Raw genomic sequence first — 20,352 nt, forward strand, 5'->3', positions numbered from 1 at the left:
TCAGGGTTTGTTGTCTTGGGATAGAAGATTCAGGACATACAGTATGAAAGTAGGCTACTATAGACATACATATCTGCATTGTGAAACAGCTGTGTAGATAGGCAACTCAGCTTCTTTCTCAGAAGGGCAATATTTTCCATTCTGGACTGTAGGAGAACACTTGGGGACTATTCCAAATTGTGTAACGTAGATACTGAAGGGTTGCTGTAGACTGAAACAGTAAGGCTTTGTTTATGGAAATTGAGGTTTTGGAGCAGATTATCTGATGTCCTTGAGAGGGCCACATTTTTATCTTTGATTCTCAGTGAATAGGAAAACAAAGATCACTTACATTAGTAAAAGCTTGCTTCAGATCCAAAGCACACACAGAACTCCATTGGGTTGTACTGGAGCCCAGTGCCAAGGAGTAAAAGTTGGCACCGTCACCTGGGCAGCGATTAATTAATTAAAGCTATATTGAGCCACTTAAATTTACATTTCATCCAAGTTTAAGTTAGACTACAAAAGTGCCAAGAACAATGAACTCCCATTAAGGATAATTAGAAATGCATAAAAAGCTAAGCCAACTGTGCAAGTCGTTCATTTCACACTGTATTTCCTTAAATTACTAAATGTCTTAAATTTGGCAAGCCTAAAGAAAGGGTTGCTGTTGGTCTTTGTACCATGTGTTACCTTTGTGATGTTATGAGAGGCAGATAATGACCCTACTCTACATACAGACCTGACCATGGGCTGCCTGGATATTTACCTTATTTAGCCTTCTTTGATCCCCAAGTAATGAAGCCAGGTCCCCTGAGATCAAACAATAGAGTTTATATCAAAGATAGTCTTTCAAACACAGTTGAGAAATAATGAGGCTCCTTCAGCAGCATACACCAGTGTGTAAACTTATATGAGACAGAAAACACAGCAATCTGTTTACATTTTAAATTAACCCAGCTCTTTGTAGTGTTGGTCCCATGTTTCATGAGCTGAAATATAAGATCCCAGAAATGTTCCATACACACAAAAAGCTTATTTCTCTCAAATTGTGTGCACAAATTTGATTGCATTTCTGTTAGTGAGCGTTTCTCCTTTACCAAGATAATACATCCACCTGACAGGTGTGGCATATCAAGAAGCTGATTAAACAGCGTGATCATTAAACAGGTGCACCTTGTGCTGGGGACAATAAAAGGCCACTCAAAAAATTTGCTGTTTTGTCACAACACAATGCCACAGATGTCTCAAGTTTTGAGGGAGCGTGCATTTGGCATGTGGACTGCAGGAATGTCCACCAGAGCTGTTGCCAGAGAATTTGTTACTTTCTCTACCATAATTTTAAAGAATTTGGCAGTACGTCCAACCAGCCTCACAGCTGCAGACCAAGTGTAACCACGCCAGCCCAGGATCTCCACATGCAGTGTGGTAACAAAGGCTCTTCAAACCCCAAACTATGATCTCCTAGTTAACTTTTATTCTCACGAGAAAGACATATGTTCAGAATGGATGTGTTTAGTCAAGGCATACAAACTTAAGGTACCAGTGAGCCTTCACAAATACACTGAGTGAACAAAACATGACAGACCTTTCCATGACAGACTGACCAGGTGAATCCAGGTGAAAGCTATGATCCTGATTGATGTCACCTGTTAAATCCACTTCAATCAGTGTAGATGAAGGAGAGGAGACAGGTTAAAGAGCGATTTTTAAGCCTTGAGACAATTGATACATGGATTGTGTATGTGTGCCATTCAGAGGGTGAATGGGCAAGACAAAACATTTAAGTGCCTTTGTACAGGGTACGGTAGTATAGTGCATTCAGAAAGAATTCAGACCCCTTGACTTTTTCCAAATGTTGTTACGTCACAGCCTTACTCTGAAAAAAACAGGTTTTAGAAAAAAACAGGCTTTAGACATTGTGAATTTAATACAAATAAAAAACAGAAAAACCTTAATTATTCAGACCCTTTGCTGAGACTAGAAATTGTGCTCAGGTGCATCCTGTTTCCATTGATCATCCTTGAGATGATTCTACAACTTTATTGGCGTCCACCTGTGGTAAATTCAATTGATTGGACATGATTTGGAAAGGCACACACCTGTCTATGTAAGGGTCCAACAGTTGACAGTGCATGTCAGAGCAAAAACCCAGCTATTAGGTCAAAGAAATTGTTTGTAGAAATCCAAGACAGGATTGTGTTGAGGCACAGATCTGGGGAAGGGTACCAAAACATTTCTGCAGGATTGAAGGTCCCCAAGAACACAGTGGCCTCCATCATTTTTAAATGGAAGAAGTTTGGAACTACAAAGACTCTTCCTAGAGCTGTCCGCCTAGCCAAACTGAGCAATCGGGGGAGAAGGGCCTTGGTCAGGGAGGAGACCAAAAACCCGATGGTCACTCTGACAGAGCTCCAGAGATCCTTTGTAGAGATGAGAACCTTCCAGAATGACAACCATCTCAGCAGCACTCCACCAATCAGGCCTTTATGGTAGTGGCCAGACGGAAGCCACTCCTTGGAGTTTGCCAAAAGGCATCTAAAGTAGAGGTCGACCGATTTATTGGAGGACCAAAACAGGCCGATACCGATTAATCAGACGATTTTTTTTTATTTTTTTATTTGTTATAATGACAATTACAACAATACTGAATGGACACTTATTTTAACTTAACATAATACATCAATAAAATCAATTTAGCCTCAAATAAATAATGAAACGTGTTCATTTTGGTTTAAATAATGCAAAAACAAAGTGTTGGAGAAGAAAGTAAAAGTGCAATATGTGCCATGTAAGAAAGCTAACGTTTAAGTTCCTTGCTCAGAACATGAGAACACATGAAAGCTGGTGGTTCCTTTTAACATGAGTCTTCAATATTCCCAGGTAAGAAGTTTTAGGTTGGAGTTATTATAGGAATTATAGGACTCTATACCATTATATCTCTCTATACCATTTGTATTTCATTAGCCTTTGACTATTGGATGTTCTTATAGGCACTTTAGTATTACCAATGTAACAGTATAGCTTCCGTCCCTCTCCTCGCTCCTCCCTGGGCTCGAACCAAGAACACAACGACAACAGCCACCCTCGGGAACAACTACTCCAAGTCTCAGAGCGAGTGACGTTTGAAACGCTAACAGCGAGCACTCCGCTAACTAGCTAGCCATTTCACATCGGTTACACCAGCCTAATCTCGGGAGTTGATAGGCTTGAAGTCATAAACAGCACACTGCTTGATGCACAACGAAGAGCAGCTGGCAAAATGCAAGAAAGTGCTGTTTGAATGAATGCTTACGAGCCTGCTGCTGCCTACCACTGCTCAGTCAGACTGCTCTATCAAATCATAGACTTAGTTATAACATAATAACACACAGAAATACGAGCCTAAGTCATTGATATGGTCGAATCCGGAAACTATCATCTCGAAAACAAGACGTTTATTCTTTCAGTGAAATGCCGTATACGGAACCGTTCCGTATTTTATCTAAGGGGTGGCATCCATTAGTCTAAATATTCCTGTTACATTGCACAACCTTCAATGTTATGTCATAATTACATAAAACTCTGGCAAATTAGGCGGCCCAAACGGTTGCATATACACTGACTCTGCATGCAATGAACGCAAGAGAAGTGACACAATTTCACCTGGTTAATATTGCCTGCTAACCTGGAGTTCTTTTAGCTAAATATGCAGGTTTAAAAATACACTGCTCAAAATAATAAAGGGAACACTTAAACAACACAATGTAACTCCAAGTCAATCACACTTCTGTGAAATCAAACTGTCCACTTAGGAAGCAACACTGATTGACAATAAATTTAACATGCTGTTGTGCAAATGGAATAGACAACAGGTGGAAATTATAGAAGGTTTGCTGCAAGAAGGTTTGCTGTGTCTGTCAGCGTAGTGTCCAGAGCATGGAGGCGCTACCAGGAGACAGGCCAGTACATCTGGAGACGTGGAGGAGGCCGTAGGAGGGCAACAACACAGCAGCAGGACCGCTACCTCCGCCTTTGTGCAAGGAGGAGCACTGCCAGAGCCCTGCAAAATTACCTCCTGCAGGCCACAAATGTGCATGTGTCTGCTCAAACGGTCAGAAACAGACTCCATGAGGGTGGTATGAGGGCCCGACATCCACAGGTGGGGGTTGTGCTTACAGCCCAACACCGTGCAGGACGTTTGGCATTTGCCAGAGAACACCAAGATTGGCAAATTTGCCACTGGCGCCCTGTGCTCTTCACAGATGAAAGCAGGCTCACACTGAGCCGGTGACAGATGTGACAGAGTCTGGGGATGCCGTGGAGAACGTTCTGCTGCCTGCAACATCCTCCAGCGTGACCGGTTTGGCGGTGGGTCAGTCATGGTGTGGGGTTTCTTTGGGGGGCCTCCATGTGCTCGCCAGAGGTAGCCTGACTGCCATTAGGTACCGAGATGAGATCCTCAGACCCCTTGTGAGACCATATGCTGGTGCGGTTGGCCCTGGGTTCCTCCTAATGCAAGACAATGCTAGACCTCATGTGGCTGGAGTGTGTCAGCAGTTCCTGCAAGAGGAAGGCATTGATGCTATGGACTGGCCTGCCCGTTCGTTCCCCAGACCTGTATCCAATTGAGCACATCTGGGACATCATGTCTCGCTCCATCCACCAACGCCACGTTGCACCACAGACTGTCCAGGAGTTGGCGGATGCTTTAGTCCAGGTCTGGGAGGAGATCCCTCAGGAGACCATCCGCCACCTCATCAGGAGCATGCCCATGCGTTGTAGGGAGGTCATACAGGCACGTGGAGGCCACACATACTACTGAGCCTCATTTTGACTTGTTTTAAGGACATTACATCAACGTTGGATCAGCCTGTAGTGTGGTTTTCCACTTTCATTTTGAGTGTGACTCCAAATCCAGACCTCCATGGGTTGATAAATTTGATTTCCATTGATAATTTTTGTGTGATTTTGTTGTCAGCACATTCAACTATGTAAAGAAAAAAGTATTTAATAAGAATATTTAATTAATTCAGATCTAGGATGTGTTATTTTAGTGTTCCCTTTATTTTTTTGAGCAGTGTATATACTTCTGTGTATTGATTTTAAGAAAGGACATTGAAATGAACATTGATGTTCATGGTTAGGTACACATTGAAGCAACAATATGCACCGCATCGATTATATGCAACACAGGACACGCTAGATAAAATAGTAATATCATCAACCATGTGTAGTTAACTAGTTATTATGATTGTTTTTTATAAGATAAGTTTAATGCTAGCTAGCAACTTACCTTGGCTTACTGCATTCGCGTAACAGGCAGTCTCCTTGTGGAGTGCAATGAGAGACAGGTGGTTAGAGCGTTGGACTCGTTAATTGTAAAGTTTCAAGATTGAATCCCCGAGCTGACAAGGTGAAAATCTGTCGTTCTGCCCATGGACGAGGCAGTTAACCCACCGTTCCTAGGCCGTCATTGAAAATAAGAATGTGTTCTTAACGGACTTGCCTAGTTAAATAAAGATTAAATAAAGGTGTAAAAAAATTATAATCGGTGTCCAAAAACACAGATTTCCGATTGTTATGAAAACTTGAAATTGGCCCTAATTAATCAGCCATTCCGATTAATCGGTCAACCTCTAATCTAAAGGACTCTGACCATGAGAAACAAGATTCTCTGGTCTGATGAAACCAACGATTGAAATCTTTTGCCTGACTGGGGTGAAGGTTCACCTTCCAACAGGACAACGACCCTAAACACACAGCCAAGACAATGCAGGAGTGGCCTCGGGAGAAGTCTCTAAACATCCTTGAGTGGCCCAGCCAGAGCCCGGACTTGAACCCGATCTAATATCTCTGGAGACCTGAAAATAGCTGTGCAGCAACACTCCCCATATAATCTGACAAAGCTTGATAGGATCTGCTGAGAAGAATGGGAGAAATACCCCAAATACAGGTGCCAAGCTTGTAGCGTCATACCCAAGACTTGAGGCTGTAATCGCTGCCAAAGGTGCTTCAACAAAGAGTAAAGGGTCTGGATTACTTACGTAAATGTGATATTTTTAATTAACTTACAAAAATGTCTGAACCTGTTTTAGCTTTGTCATTATGGGGTATTGTGTGTAGATGAGGGGGAAAACAATGTAATCCATTTTAGAAAAATGCTGTAATGTAACATGTGGAAAAGCTAAAGGGGTCTGAATACTTTCCGAATGCAATGTACTTGCCATGCGCACCAGTCTGTGTGTCAAGAACTGCAACCCTGCTGAGTTTTTCATGCTCAACAGTTTCCCGTGTATATCAAGAATGGGCCACCACACAAAGGACATCCAGCCAACTTGACACAACTGTGGGAAGCATTGGGGCCAACATGGGCTAGCATCCTTGTGGAACGCTTGACACCTTGTAGTGTCCCTGCCCCGACGAATTGAGGCTGTTCTGAGAGCAAAAGGGGGTGCAACTCTGTATTAGGAAGGTGTTCTAATATAGGTGTTAAAATAGTTATACACTGTGTATAACCTAACAATTCTCATACATTCTTGTGTTTGGTCTTAAACTGATGGCAGTTTGAGGATTTCAAGAATACATAAGTAACCGATCAGGTTGACTGCATGACTGCATTGGCCCTTTGAGCCAAAGCCTAGACATTAGTCTTCAGCTCTTAAGACCTCAAGACCTCAGGCAAGGGACACATTGTACAACCTGTTCAAATACAAAATGTGACCGAGGAATAGTCTTGAACTGAGGATTTAATGGCTAAATGGCTATAAATTCACATTGTTTTCAACACATTTATTTAAAAAAATTCTGCAGAGGTGATGAGGTTGTGACATAGGTCATCTGATACCAGTCGGGTTAACATGCAGCTTTTAAAGCAGCTCAGTGGACTAAACGAGATGCCTCACAGGTAAGAAAGCATGACCACACAAAAATGTGAACATTTATTGCTTTATCTGAATACTGCATTGAAAGCAAAATCATTCAGAGTATACACAGAAATTATACAATTATATGGTTTCACAAAGGAAGTGAACACATACTGTATTACAATCTACAAAAGTCTACTTTACAGAAATTTAAAATTCTAAAATATCAAAAGTACAGCTATAGAAAGAAACCAGTAACTGCTCTGGATATCTGTCAGTCAAACAACTTGGTGACATCACAATCCAAATTGGAAGTCATCTTGTACTTACAGCTGGTTTTGGAAACTAAACTGGCTGCCACAAAATAACATTTTACAAAATAAGTAGTTGAGTTGAAATGTTTATATAAATTATGGTGCCCCCAAAATGATATAATCTTATATCTGAAGGTAAAATTAGCATGTTACATTACTCTTCGAGTTGGGTCAGTAGTGCATCATAGCAAAGACAACAGACGCATTTTAAAAAGGAGAATATGGTCTCACATGGAAAATCTAATACAATACTCCATCTCACGAGGAAAATAGATTTTTTTAAATAACATAGAAAGATACTTTTTCCTCAACAGCCAAGATGGCGGCACATGAGTAAAAACAGTGGTATGGGCTGGATGCTGAGGCTCGAGCTTCAGTCAAACAGAAATGCTAGCTAGCTCATCTCTTGAGTAAGTAACTAACGGCATAAATAATTAAGAGGTTAGTTAGCAGGGTTAGCTCTGTCCTGACTCTGGTGGTTTGGCGGGGATGATAATCCACAGAGAAAAACAACTGGCTACAGGAACAGAACTGGGCCTGCTTTACCTGTCAAATGCTCAAACTGATGAGAAAACAATACCCAGGTGAACATACCGTCCAATCAGCACAGCTTGAACAAACATCATATGCAACCCAAAAGACTGACCAAGGCTGAAACAAAGACCTCTGGAGACCACAAGCCTTAAAAGGAAACTCTTAAATAGAGTGTAGGGGAAGAAAATAATCCAGTTAAAAAATCTTCAATTGAAAATAAAATGTGGATGTCCACATCAATGACAGGTGGTCATTTTGAGGAGTAGCCAAAATGTAGACAAGGCGTAAAGTATCTAGGGGACCAGGATGAAGTAGCCCCTTCACCGGTGACACTCAAGCTAGACTTGAGGACAGATGTTCTTAATGGTCAATAGATCGATCCTGAGGAGCTGTTAGTCCTGCTCCATGGGCTCTTCACTGGTCCCAGTGTCCTGGCTGCCACTCTCCATGGCACCCTCTGCAGCTGGCTCAGGAGTACTGCTGGAGGGAGCAGGGGCTGCCTCTTCCCTGGATTCATTCTCCGCACTGTTACAGCTGCTGGCGCTACTGCTGCTGACTGGGTCACTGCCCTCATCGCTGTCCCGGGCCTCAGGGTTCTTCAGGACGCCAGCAGTGGCCTGCTGTTCTGACTGGTCCATGTCATTACCTTCCTCTTGGGAGTCACAAGGTACCTCCCCGTCTGCCTGCTTATCCACCCCGGGCCCTGCTGATGGCTCCGACTGTGTGCTCGATGGCTCTGTGGGACAGGCAAGGAAACAAAAACAGAGTAAGCAATGTTAACTGGGTTCTCATAGATCTGGCACACAGATAAGCTGAACTTGCAATGAACACCTCAGAATTCAGGCAACTCCTGGTTCTGCTCATACACTTAATAATATCCACAACGGATTTCACCAGCGATGTATACTTTTCCATGATGGAAAAAGGTGAAAATGTAGTCCTACCTTGGTCTTCACAAGTCCCAGCAGTACTGGCAGCCTCACTGTCCTCCTCCTCCTTCTCCTGGACCATGGACTCTGTCTCTTCCGACAAGCTGTCAGCATGGCAGGAGCTGAGGGTGTCCACCTTCTGCTCCTCCTCTTTATCTTTGTTGAACTTGAGCCTCTTCACCTCGTGCTGCTCCGCCTCCATAACCTCCTGATCGTCATAGTGCTTGTTCTTCACAGAGCTCCCTAGCGTATCCGATGCTGACACCTCACTGAGAAAGAAGATTCAACATGCATTAAATTCATAAAAGAACGGTACAAAGTGAGTATCACATGGTCTTTTGGGTAGCAACTGAAGTACCTGGAATGTGTGTCATGTCCCTGCTCTGTGGTAGGATCTTTGTTTTCTGTACTGTCCGGTAGACCGTTTGTCTCTAGTGAGCTGGCTAGAGAGAGTTTTGGTCTGTTCAGCGGCCTGGGGGTCCCTGGGCCATTAACTTTCCTGCAAGAAAATAATAAGAGACTAAGAAAAGTGAGGTTTATTTTCTGCATTTACCTTTAGGCAATTATCACTGACGTGAAACTAGGATGGGAGAATGAGAACCTGTCCTATGCGCTTTACCTCTCTGTAAAAGCAGATGAGTTTCCAGGCAACATAACACCATTAATTCTATTCACACCACTGCATCCGTTTTTCCTTCATGACAGAGAGAAACATCACAATGACAATTCCGAACATCATATAAACTTCATAAAACACACCTCTAAAAATGTTTCATTGCTATAATGTATAACAATAAGGAAAAGACAACCCTTACTCTGAGGTAGGATGCACACAGCTGACCACCATCACATTCTGGGAGAAGAAAAACCCTATTACAAACCAAACACTGCAATATATATAAATACTATTTTATTGAGATGTGTTCAAAAAAATAAAATTAAAATTAATATTTGAGATCCTTGATGGTTTTTGCGACTGCACTTGAACTTTCAAAGTTCTTGACATTTTCTGCATTGACTGACCTTCATGTCTTAAAGTAATGATGGACTGTCATAATATGGACTTGGTCTTTTAACAAATAGGGCTATCTTCTGTATACCACCCTTACCTTGTCACAACACAACTGATTGGCTCAAATGCATTAAGAAGGAAAGAAATTCCACAAATTAACTTTAACAAGGCACGCCTGTTAATTGAAATGCATTTCAGGTGACTACCTCATGAAACTGTTTTGAGAGAATGCCAAGAGTGTGGAAAGCTGTCAAGGCAAAGGGTGGCTACTTTGAAGAATCTAAAATATATTTGAATTTGTTTTAACACTTTTTTGCTTACTACATGATTATTATTGTGTTATTTCATAGTTTATGATGTCACTATTATATTACAATGTAGGAAATAAAAATAAATAAAAACCATTGAATGTGTAACTTTTGACTGGTACTGTTAATGATAGATTATATGAGGGAGATATACACACACACATATATATATATATATATATATAAATAAATAAAATATTACACACACTATAAAAATCCTATCTAATGTGGCACTGAACTCACCTTCTCAACACCTCTGAGGAATTTCTCTGTTCCTGTGTAATTCCTCTTGGGTTCTGTAAGCAGCTCACACAAACGCTGGATCGTAAATGGAATTCTGAGGGAATGATGGTAAGGAGTTGATTAAAACAAACCCGATTTTGCTGCGAAGAGAGAATAATTAGATCATTTATTCTGGTATTGCCCCCATGTAGCTTGTTTCTGGTCACAGGTTCAAGAGTGGCTGAAAAAACACAACATTGATTTAAAATGAACACTACAAACAGCAGTGTTGGGTGATTTGGAAAGCCATAGTCAATCAACAATATAATAATACTCGTAGGAAAGGTTTTCATCTTTAGCTCTGTGGATACTATGCAATTACAAATGTTTCAAATTCATGTAAGACATCACAGCACAGTTGAAAATTATATGGCACATGGAAATCAAAAGAGCGTGATGGGTGAGATGGGCTGTGAGTAGCTCAGGGGTGATATTAGAGAGCTCATGATCGGTAATGGTCATTACTGGAAAACCCTACATATAATGTATACCAGAGATGTCAGTACTATTTATTAAATGTAATGTGTATAAAAAATATATATAAATGAATGCTGTGTATAAATGTTTAAAAAAAAGCTGTAAAAACTAAAGTGAAAAACAGACTAGCTAAAGAAAAGAAAGGGATAATATTACATAGTGCCTTCAGAAAGTATTCATACCACTTGACTTATTCCACATTTTGTTGTGTTATTGCCTGAATTCAAAATGGATCTCTCACCCATCTACACAGAATACCCCATAACGACAGTGAAAACATGTTTTTAGAAATGTTTGCTAAATGATTGAAAATGAAAGATAAATATCTAATTTACACAAGTATTCACACCACTGAGTCAATACATGTAAGTCTAAGAGTTTTACACACCTGTATTGTACAATATTTTCCCATTCATTTAAATATGTGTCAAGCTCTGGCAAGTCTTGCCTTAGATTTAAGCCAAAACTAACTACACCACTCAGGAACAGTCAATGTTATCTTGGTAAGCAACTCCAGTGTATATTTGGCCTTGTGTTTTAAGTTATAATCCTGCTGAAAGGTGAATTTGTCTCCCTGTGTTTGTTAGAAAGCAGACTGAACCAGGTTTCTCTAGGATTTTGGCTGTGCTTAACTCTATTCAGTTTCTTCTTATCCTAAAATACTCCTAGTCCTTGTCGATGACAAGCATACCCATAACATGATGCAGCCACCACCATGCTTGAAAATATGGAGAGTGGTACTCAGTGATGTGTTGTATTTTCCCCAAACATACTGCTATGTATTCAGGACTTAAAGTGAATTTCTTTGTCACATTTTTTGCAGTTTAACTTTAATGCCTTGTTGCAAAAAGGATGCACATTTGGAATATTTGTATTCTGTAACGGCTCCTTTTCACGGTCAATTAGGTTAGTATTGTGGAGTTACTACAACGTTGTTGATTCATCCTCGGTTCTCTCCCGTCACAGGCATTAAACTCTTAACTGTTTAAAAGTCACCATTGGCCTCATTGTGAAATCCCTGAGCGATTTCCTTCCTCTACAGCAACTGAGTTAGTAAGGATTTTTATACACCATCCAAAGTGTAAGTAATAACTTCACCATGCTCAAAGGCTATTCAATGTCTGCTTATTTATTTACACCCCCCCCCCCCCCCCCCCCCCAAAAAAAAAGCTACCATAGAGATGTTGAGGCAATTATTTTACAAATACTTAATATGCAATTGAAACCAGGAATTTTCTCATGTTCTACTGGTTTTCAAATAAACTTAATTTTATTGCCCAGCAGCCAAAGGCATAATCCTAGTCATATTAGTAACCCATGCTAGTTGATGCATCTTTAGATTTCCAATTAGGGATGCACAGATTGCATTTTTGTCCAATATCCAATATTTTCCTTGCCAAAAAAACCCGATACTGATATTTAACATCTTTACGGACTAGTACAGTTAAATAGTTGAAACACAAAGTTATTTTGTTGGCATTTACGTATGTCCCCATTACCAGTAAAACTGCACTGTTGGTACAGGGCTTGTGAGTAAGCATTTCACGATCAAGTTGTATTCGGCGCATGTGACAAATAAAGTTTGATTTGACATAATCTTTTTTCACTCACTTGCTGTTTCATTGTTAATTTCTTCAGTCTCAACCAGGATTTCATCATACATGTCAAGCAGTGAAGTTTCAGCTCTGTGGCCTCTTCTGCGATGCGCACTGTCACTGTGTCTGTTTCCATCATGTCCAGCTGTGGCTAACATTTCACATAAACCCTGTTTCTTGTCTGAATCAAAGTAGCGGTCCTTGTACCTAGCATCGAGCATGGTGGCAACACAGTAAAGAGGCTCAGAGAATGCCACCGAATCGCTTGTTCACAGCCTTGAGTACTTTTGCCAGTTTTAAACCCACGGTCTGTCGGCAGTTTTGTTGAGCAGGTGTTCTATGCCATGACAGAGGGTAAAATGTCTGCAGCAGACGCAGTTGATGAGCTTATTTCTCGAGTCAGTTGTGGAGCTAGGAGTGTGTTCATATTTCCAAGTTTCAAACATGTTCTAAAATGCCATTGAAATGGCAGCAGCGGTATGAGAACTGGCACATTCTTGAGCATGCAATATGGCTGTCGACCAACTGTGCTGTCAGACTCAGCATGCTCATAGGCCGGACATCGCTGTTACAAATGTCAGTCGTGAAGCTAATAGCAGTGACGCACATAGCAAGTAGTTCATGGATGTGCGTTTCAACAATTCTGTGTAACTCCGGCAGGGCAAAATCTGAAAAATAGCACATACTTGGTGGTGTGTACCGGGGCTCAAGGTGCTCGACCAGTCGGCGAAAGCCAACATCATCCACAACAGAGAACGGTTGATTGTCAAGGGCAATGAATTCCATTATCTTGCCGTTAATGGATTTTGCCTTTTGAGTTGTCTCGCTGAAATTTTCTTACTCGTTCAAATGACTGCTCGTCTTTGTTTAGTTGTTGGAAGTGTGCGCTTAGTATTTTTCAGATTTTATTCTGTGTAGCGCTGTTTTTTTGTGGCATCATTACGTCATCTACCTACATTATATAGATATGCACGTCAGCTTTGACATCGGTTTTGCACGTCGGTGTTAAACTAGACAGGCATCGGGCCAATGCCGATGTTGGCATTTTTAGCTAATATCGTCTGATTCCGATATGGTTTCTGATATATCGCACATCCCTATTTCTAATGGATACTTTCATCTCGGTCCACTTGCGCGTGCGGTGAGCTTTTGAGAGGTGTTTTCCTCTAATTGCATTTGCGCATAGCCTACAGCCATGTGTGCATTGTTGAGCTTATGATATGAATAAATAAATATTACAGTTTTAAGCTAAATATCTGTTGCATCAGCCTCATTTCCTTTTTACATGTTTAATGTGCAGTGTTTGAATGAATGGGCCAAGAACCGTCTCAGAGTCACTTTTTAACCTCTTTAGAGCCCTGGAGGGAATTATTTTATAAAGACATTAAAAAAAAATTGGTAGTAATTGTAATGTTGCAACATTTTATAGGGTACCAGGCTATCATCCTCCAGCAGAGAACTAAAGGAGAATTTTGAGACCTTTGAATATTCAATTAAGACGAAGCCAATTGTGTGTAGTCACATTTTTTGTCTGATTCTCTATGGTAAAGATAGTAATGCATTTTACTTTGTAAATTGGTTCCTTGCATCATACAATTATGTAAAATTTGTGTTACTGACATGTTTTTTTGAGAAGTAAAAACAAATTGAACAGTCCTACTAGGCTGAGGGACAAGTGGCTAAAAAAGTGAATGTCAAGCCCTGCTACAGTACATGTGACATCTAGAAATGCCTATCCAGTAGATGGCGCCATTGTATAACCACCACAAAATCAGCAATAGTGAACTCCAGATGGCATCACATGACTGTAGGAAAACAGTTGCCTAAAGGTTTTGCTGGTACCTACCCATTGTATCCATTCACAATCTTCAGTATCCTCTCCTTCATGTCCTCAAATGGAATGGACTCCACATTGGGATTGGCTACCCCCCTTTGATCGGGTGCTGAGGCTATGAAGTCATCCATCACCTTCTCCAGTTTGAAGAGGAAATAGCTTTTAAACTGGGACCACTGGACCCTGGAGAAAGAGTACACATTTCTTAAAAGGAATAATCCACATTTCTATGATTTAACTTGTTAAATAAAGCCAAATGTGAGAATATGATGCATACACATTTTTTATAATAACTTTGCTAGCAACATGTAAAATGTGTAATTTAGTTATTCACCACATGCAGAAAAGACTTGGCATGGCCTTGGCATATTCCATAATTTGGACCAGTGGTGTTCAAGTTTTCCCACTGAACATGCCTCATCCTCTCATATGCATGAAATCTGTAGCTCCAAGTTTGTCAATAGGAACATTACTTACATGGTTTCTCCAGTCTTGGCAACATGACACAGAAACTGATCTAGCAGGGGAGCCACTTCTTGCGTCCCTTTCTTGTCAAAGTCTGCAGAGAACAGTGATATCAAATCAGTGAGCACAACAGATAAGGAAACAGAGTGATTCGCTTGCTTATTACTATCTAATGAATGGGGATTTGTGGCTACAACACTGTCAGTGTGTTTTAGCCATTCAACTAGCTAGCTAGCCAGCTTCAGACAAGCACCTGCCAAATGGGGATAATCAAGTTATTGACACCAACTGCGAATTTAATTGAGTGTTCGCATAAAAGGCTGTCCTTTACAGTTAGTTGTGGCAATTGAACAGCTACAAGTGAACACAAAATTAGCTCACTAGCCACCTAACTAACACTAGCTAGGGTACCATTTACATAACAATTAGCTAGCTAGTTAGGCTTAACTTAATGCCAATCTCTTATCTAGATAGCTAACGTAACTAGCCAGCTAACTACCGGTAGTTAATCAGTTCATTAGCTTAGCTAGCTGGGTGTCAAGCTAGCTAACGTTAGCTATGTGGCGATGGAGTTGTCAACACCATCATGGTTAACTAGCTAGCTACATTGTTGAATCCAGAAATACACATAGGAAACAATTACACAACGTAGCTCGCTTGATAGCTTTTCTGGAGGTTTGAGAATTGAACGCTACTAGCTAAGCAACGTTGCTTCTTCTTCCGAATATTAGCATTAGCTAGCTGACTTGCTAACATTAGCTTATAGCTAGCTAGCTACATTCAACACCTGGCGATATAACTAGCTAACCACTGTGGAATCAAGTAAACAACACGTCTGCCTCTCAATCGAAGTATTACGCTATTCATAAGAACCAAAATAACCTTTGAGCGCCTCTTGGAGTGAGTTTATTTCCATCATGTTCTCTGTCAATCTCTTGAAACCAAGAGGCCGACTGATGGTGGCTACGTTCTCAACACAAAAAAAGTAGGGAAGAAGAAGCATTTTAATATGGCGCTCGTGAGGTCACTGCCTGTTGGTAGACAGGCGGATCAGTTTCAGAAAGTACAGGGAGTACGCTGCTGTTCAACAAGTTGCACAATGGAACACTGGAGGGGAAAAGAACACTTGAGACTCAACGAGAGTAACAGACTACTGTACCATCCTCATCTGAAAAGTAGCCTGCCTTAATTGTTTTGAAAGCATGATCTATCTGTACATTGAACGTTCATTATGGCTGGCCATCCAGATTGATACTGAACAAAAATATAAACGCAACGTGAAACACTTTCAAAGATTTTACTGAGTTACAGTTCATATAAGGCAGGTATTCCCAAACGGGTACGCCAAATAAAAATGCGATTTACATTTTTCTTCACATTTTGAAACAGTACATGTATATTTTCCAACTGGCGATACATTTGGGTGAGGTTTTTCTCTCCTGAGTAGCCTCATTTCACTGCCGACTATTTTTTGTTTTTAACCATCTTTTGTTCAGCGAAACACCACAATGTCAAATACAGGTAGACTAGTCAAATAATTAACATCCATTCACATTAACCGTTACTCTCTCTCTCTTCACTCTTGCGCAGACATTTAGAAATTAAACATGACAATTAGAAAAATAAACCAAGGGAGTTTGAGAGAGAATACAGACGATTTTCGAGTAGTAAGACATGTATAAAAAGCAGCAGATTCCATTAATAAGAAGGGGCTAAAAGCTCTAAAATGGTGAGCTACCGAGTGGCTTGAACAGGCAAGCCCCATACTATCGTGGAGGACTAATTTCTTCCTAATGCGGCAGAAATGACTGGGGCAACGCTGGGGGGAAAAGGCACCAAAAACTATACAGACAATGCCTTCATCAAACAACACTGTTCCACGATGCATCAGTGACATGGCAGGATATGTCTTCTAACAAGTATTGCTTCGCATACAAAAAGTCGGTGAATTATATGTGTTACAGCTGGAAGAGTCAGACGTGGCGAGCATGGCACAGCTCCTGGTATATGTCCGTTACGTTTATGAGGGGGCAATTAAGGAAGACATCCTCTTCTGCAAATCACTGGAAACCAGGCCAACATGAGAGGATATTTTTTAAGTACTGGACAGCTTTGACATCAAATGTACTTTGGTTGTCAAGATTTGTTGGTATCTGTACTGATGGCGTGGTAACGCGTGTGCAAGCAGTTGGATACACTGCAGCATCCACAGAGAGGCTCTTGCTGCCAAGGGAATGCCTGACAGCTTGAAAGACGTTTTCGACACGGCAGTGAAAATGGTTAACTTTGTTAAAGCAAGGCCCCTGAACTCTCGTGTATTTTCTGCATTATGCAATTATATGGCCATGTAATGCTTTTACAACATACAGAAGTGCACTGGTTATCAAGGGGCAAAGTATTGACACATTTTTTTGTAAATTGAGAGACAATCTTAAAGTTCTCTTTACTGACCATCATTTTCCCTTGTCTGACCACTTGCATGATGACAAGTTTCACACACGACTGGCCTATCTGAGTGATATTTTTTCCTCACCTGAATGATCTGAATCTAGGATTACATGGACTCTCTAATATGCCAAACAAAATTGAGGCTATGATTTTGAGGCTATGATCATTGTATGATTTGTGTGCAAATGAACTCAAGTTTACGGACAACGTCAAATGTGATATAGTGAAGCCACTGAGTGAGCTGGGTGGGCAATTACTTTCCTGAAACGGACAACACAAACAACTGAATTCGTTATCCCTTTCATGCCCTGCCTCCAGTCCACTTACCGATATCTGAACGAGAGAGCCTCATCGAAATAGCAACAAGCGGTTCTCTGAAAATGAAATTTAATCAGAAGCCACTGCCAGATTTCTGGATGGGGCTGCGCTCAGAGTTTCTTGCCTTGGCAAATTGCGCTGTTAAGACACTGATGCCCTTTGCAACCACGGGCCTCACTAGCATGAAAACTAAATACAGGCACAGACTGTGTGGAACAAAAATGTAAGACTGAGACTCTCCAGTACAACCCAACATTGCAGAGTTTACATGGGGTGGCAGGGTAGCCTCGTGGTTAGAGCGTTGGACTAATAACCAGAAGGTTGCAAGATTGAATCCCTGAGCTGACAAGGTAAACCCACTGTTCCTAGGCTGTCATTGAAAATAAGAGTTTGTTCTTAACTGAATTGCCTAGTTAAATAAATGTTTTAAAAAAGTCTATCCTTTCAAGCAGACCGTTCTCATTAACCTGTGGTGAGTTATTTACCATTTTTGATGAACAAATAAGGTTGTATATGTAAGACAGCTAAATGAAGAGCAAAATTATTTATTATTATATTATTATTTTTGCCCTGGTCCTATAAGAGCTCTTTGTCACTTCCCACAAGCCGGGTTGTGAGAAAAACTAATTCATTCTTGTTTAATAAATGTATCGTATAGTGTGTGGCAGGTTTACAACAGCAAAAGACAACATTTGAGAGTTCACTGACGCTGGTGCTAGAGGGGGTACGCAGCTGGAGGTTGAATGTTTGAAGGGGTATGGGGCTATTATAAGGGCACAAGGCAAGACCCAGATGCAGACACAGGAGGCAGATGGTTACAGTCTTTGTTGTTTAATTATAATCCAAAAGGAGTAGGCAAGAGAATGGTCGTGGACAGGCAAAAGGTCAAAACCAGTCCAAGAGGTAAAGAGTGTCAGGCAGGCTCGATGTCAGGGCAGGCAGAAGGGTCAGGCAGGCGGGTACAGACTCCAGAAAAACAGTAAAGGGTCAAAACCTGGGAGACTGGAAAAATAGAATAGAAACCAGGAGCACGGGAGAGCACGCTGGTTGACTTGAAAACATACAAGACGAACTGGCACAGAGAGACAGGAAACACAGGGATAAATACACTGGGGAAAATAAGCGACACCTGGAGACAATCACAAGAACAGGTGAAACAGATCAGGGCATGACAACTATAAAAAGTTTGGGAACTGCTGATATAAGGAAATAAGTCAATTGAAAAAAATTATTAAGCCCTAATCTATGGATTTCACATGACTAGAAATACAGATATGCATCTGTTAGTCACAGATACCTAAATAAATAAAAAGGTAGGGGTGTGGATCAGAAAACCAGTCAGTATTTGGTGTGACCCCCATTTGCCTCATGCAGCTTGACATTTCCTTTGCATAGAGTTGATCTGGCTGTTGATTGTGGCCTGTGGAATGTTGTTCCAATCCTCTTCAATGGCTGTGCGAAGTTGCTGGATATTGACGGGAACTGGAACATGCTGTTAAACATGTCAATCCAGAACATCCCAAACATGCTCGATGCTCAATGGGTGGCATGTCTGGTGAGGATGCAGGCCATGGAAGAACTGGGACATTTTCAGCTTCTAGGAATTGTGTACAGATAGATCCTTGTGACATGGGGCCGTGCATTATCATGGTGAAACATGAGGTGATGGCGGTGGATGAGACAATGGACCTCAATATCTCATCACGGTATCTCTGTGCATTCAAATTACCATCGATAAAATGCAATTGTGTTCATTGTTCGTAGCTTATGCATGCCCATACCATAACCCCACCGCCGCTATGGATCACTCTGTTGACATCAGCAAATGGCTCACCCACACGATCCCATACATGTGGTCTGCGGTTGAGAGGCCAGTTGGACGTACTGCCAAATTATCTAAAACAATGTTGGAGACGGCTTATGGCAGAGAAATGAATGTTCAATTCTCTGGCAACAGCTCTGTTGGACATTCCTGCAGTCAGCATGCCAATTGTACGCTCCCTCAACTTGCAGTGGTGTAAATTAATTAATTAAAAATACTTTAAATTACTACTTAAGTCGTTTTTTGTCTGTACTTTACTATTTATATTTTTGCCAACTTTTACTTTACTACATTCCTTGAGAAAATAATACACTTTTTATTCCATACATTTTCCCTGACACCCAAAAGTACTCATTACATTTTGACAGGAAAATGGTCCAATTCACACACTTATCAAGAGATCATCCCTACTGCCTCTGATCTGGCGGACTGACTAAACACAAATGCTTTGTTTGTAAATTATGTCTGAGTGTACATACATAGACTGTATGTCAATAAAAATTTTAATAAAATGGTGCCGTCTGATTTGCTTAATATAAGGAATTTGAAATGGTTTATACTTTTACTTTTGATATTTAAGTATATTTAAAACCAAATACTATTATTGAAGTAGTATTTTAATGGGTGACTTTCACTTGAGTCATTTTCTGTCTTCACTGACATTTTCAACCTCTCCCTGTCCGAGTCTGTGATACCCACATGTTTTAAGCAGACCACCATAGTCCCTGTGCCCAAGAACACTAAAGTAACCTGCCTAAATGACTACCGACCCGTAGCACTCACGTCTGTAGCAATGAAGTGCTTTGAAAGGCTTGTCATGGCTCACATCAACACCATTATCCCCGAAACCCTAGACCGACTCTAATTTGCATACCTCCCCAACAGATCCACAGATGATGCAATCTCTATTGCACTCCACACTGTCCTTTCCCACCTGGACAAAAGGAACACTGATGTGAGAATGTTATTCATTGACTACAGCTCAGTGTTCAACATAGTGCCTTCAAAGCTCATCAATAAGCTAAGGACCATGGGACTAAAAACCTCCCTCTGCAACTGGATCCTGGAATTCCTGACAGGCCGCCCCCAGTTGGTAAGGGTAGGTAACAACACATCCGCCACACTGATCCTCAACACAGGGGCCCCTCAGTGGTGTGTGCACAGTCGCCTCCTGTACTCCCTGTTCACTC

General features: G+C 41.1%; 1 protein-coding gene and 1 long non-coding RNA gene across 2 annotated transcripts; both read right to left on the bottom strand.

The window, feature by feature from the left end:
* Positions 1–261: 261 nt before the first annotated feature.
* LOC116376061 (uncharacterized) lies at positions 262–1,033 on the bottom strand. Its single transcript, XR_004211460.1, has 3 exons — positions 923–1,033; positions 749–792; positions 262–426 (listed from the first exon to the last, which is right to left on the bottom strand). It is a non-coding gene; the product is annotated as an uncharacterized LOC116376061 (long non-coding RNA).
* A 5,852-nt stretch (positions 1,034–6,885) lies between these two features.
* Positions 6,886–15,610, bottom strand: LOC109898156 (serine/threonine-protein phosphatase 4 regulatory subunit 2-B-like). Its single transcript, XM_020493002.2, has 9 exons — positions 15,457–15,610; positions 14,587–14,668; positions 14,122–14,292; positions 10,165–10,258; positions 9,417–9,454; positions 9,221–9,295; positions 8,960–9,100; positions 8,617–8,870; positions 6,886–8,408 (listed from the first exon to the last, which is right to left on the bottom strand). Exons 1-9 carry the CDS (start codon positions 15,575–15,577, stop codon positions 8,065–8,067), a joined length of 1,320 nt encoding a protein of 439 aa, XP_020348591.2. The 5' UTR covers positions 15,578–15,610; the 3' UTR covers positions 6,886–8,064.
* Between the last annotated feature and the right edge of the window lie 4,742 nt (positions 15,611–20,352).

This window comes from Oncorhynchus kisutch, linkage group LG1 (genome assembly GCF_002021735.2).
Source record: "Oncorhynchus kisutch isolate 150728-3 linkage group LG1, Okis_V2, whole genome shotgun sequence".
Classification (NCBI taxonomy): domain Eukaryota; kingdom Metazoa; phylum Chordata; class Actinopteri; order Salmoniformes; family Salmonidae; genus Oncorhynchus; species Oncorhynchus kisutch.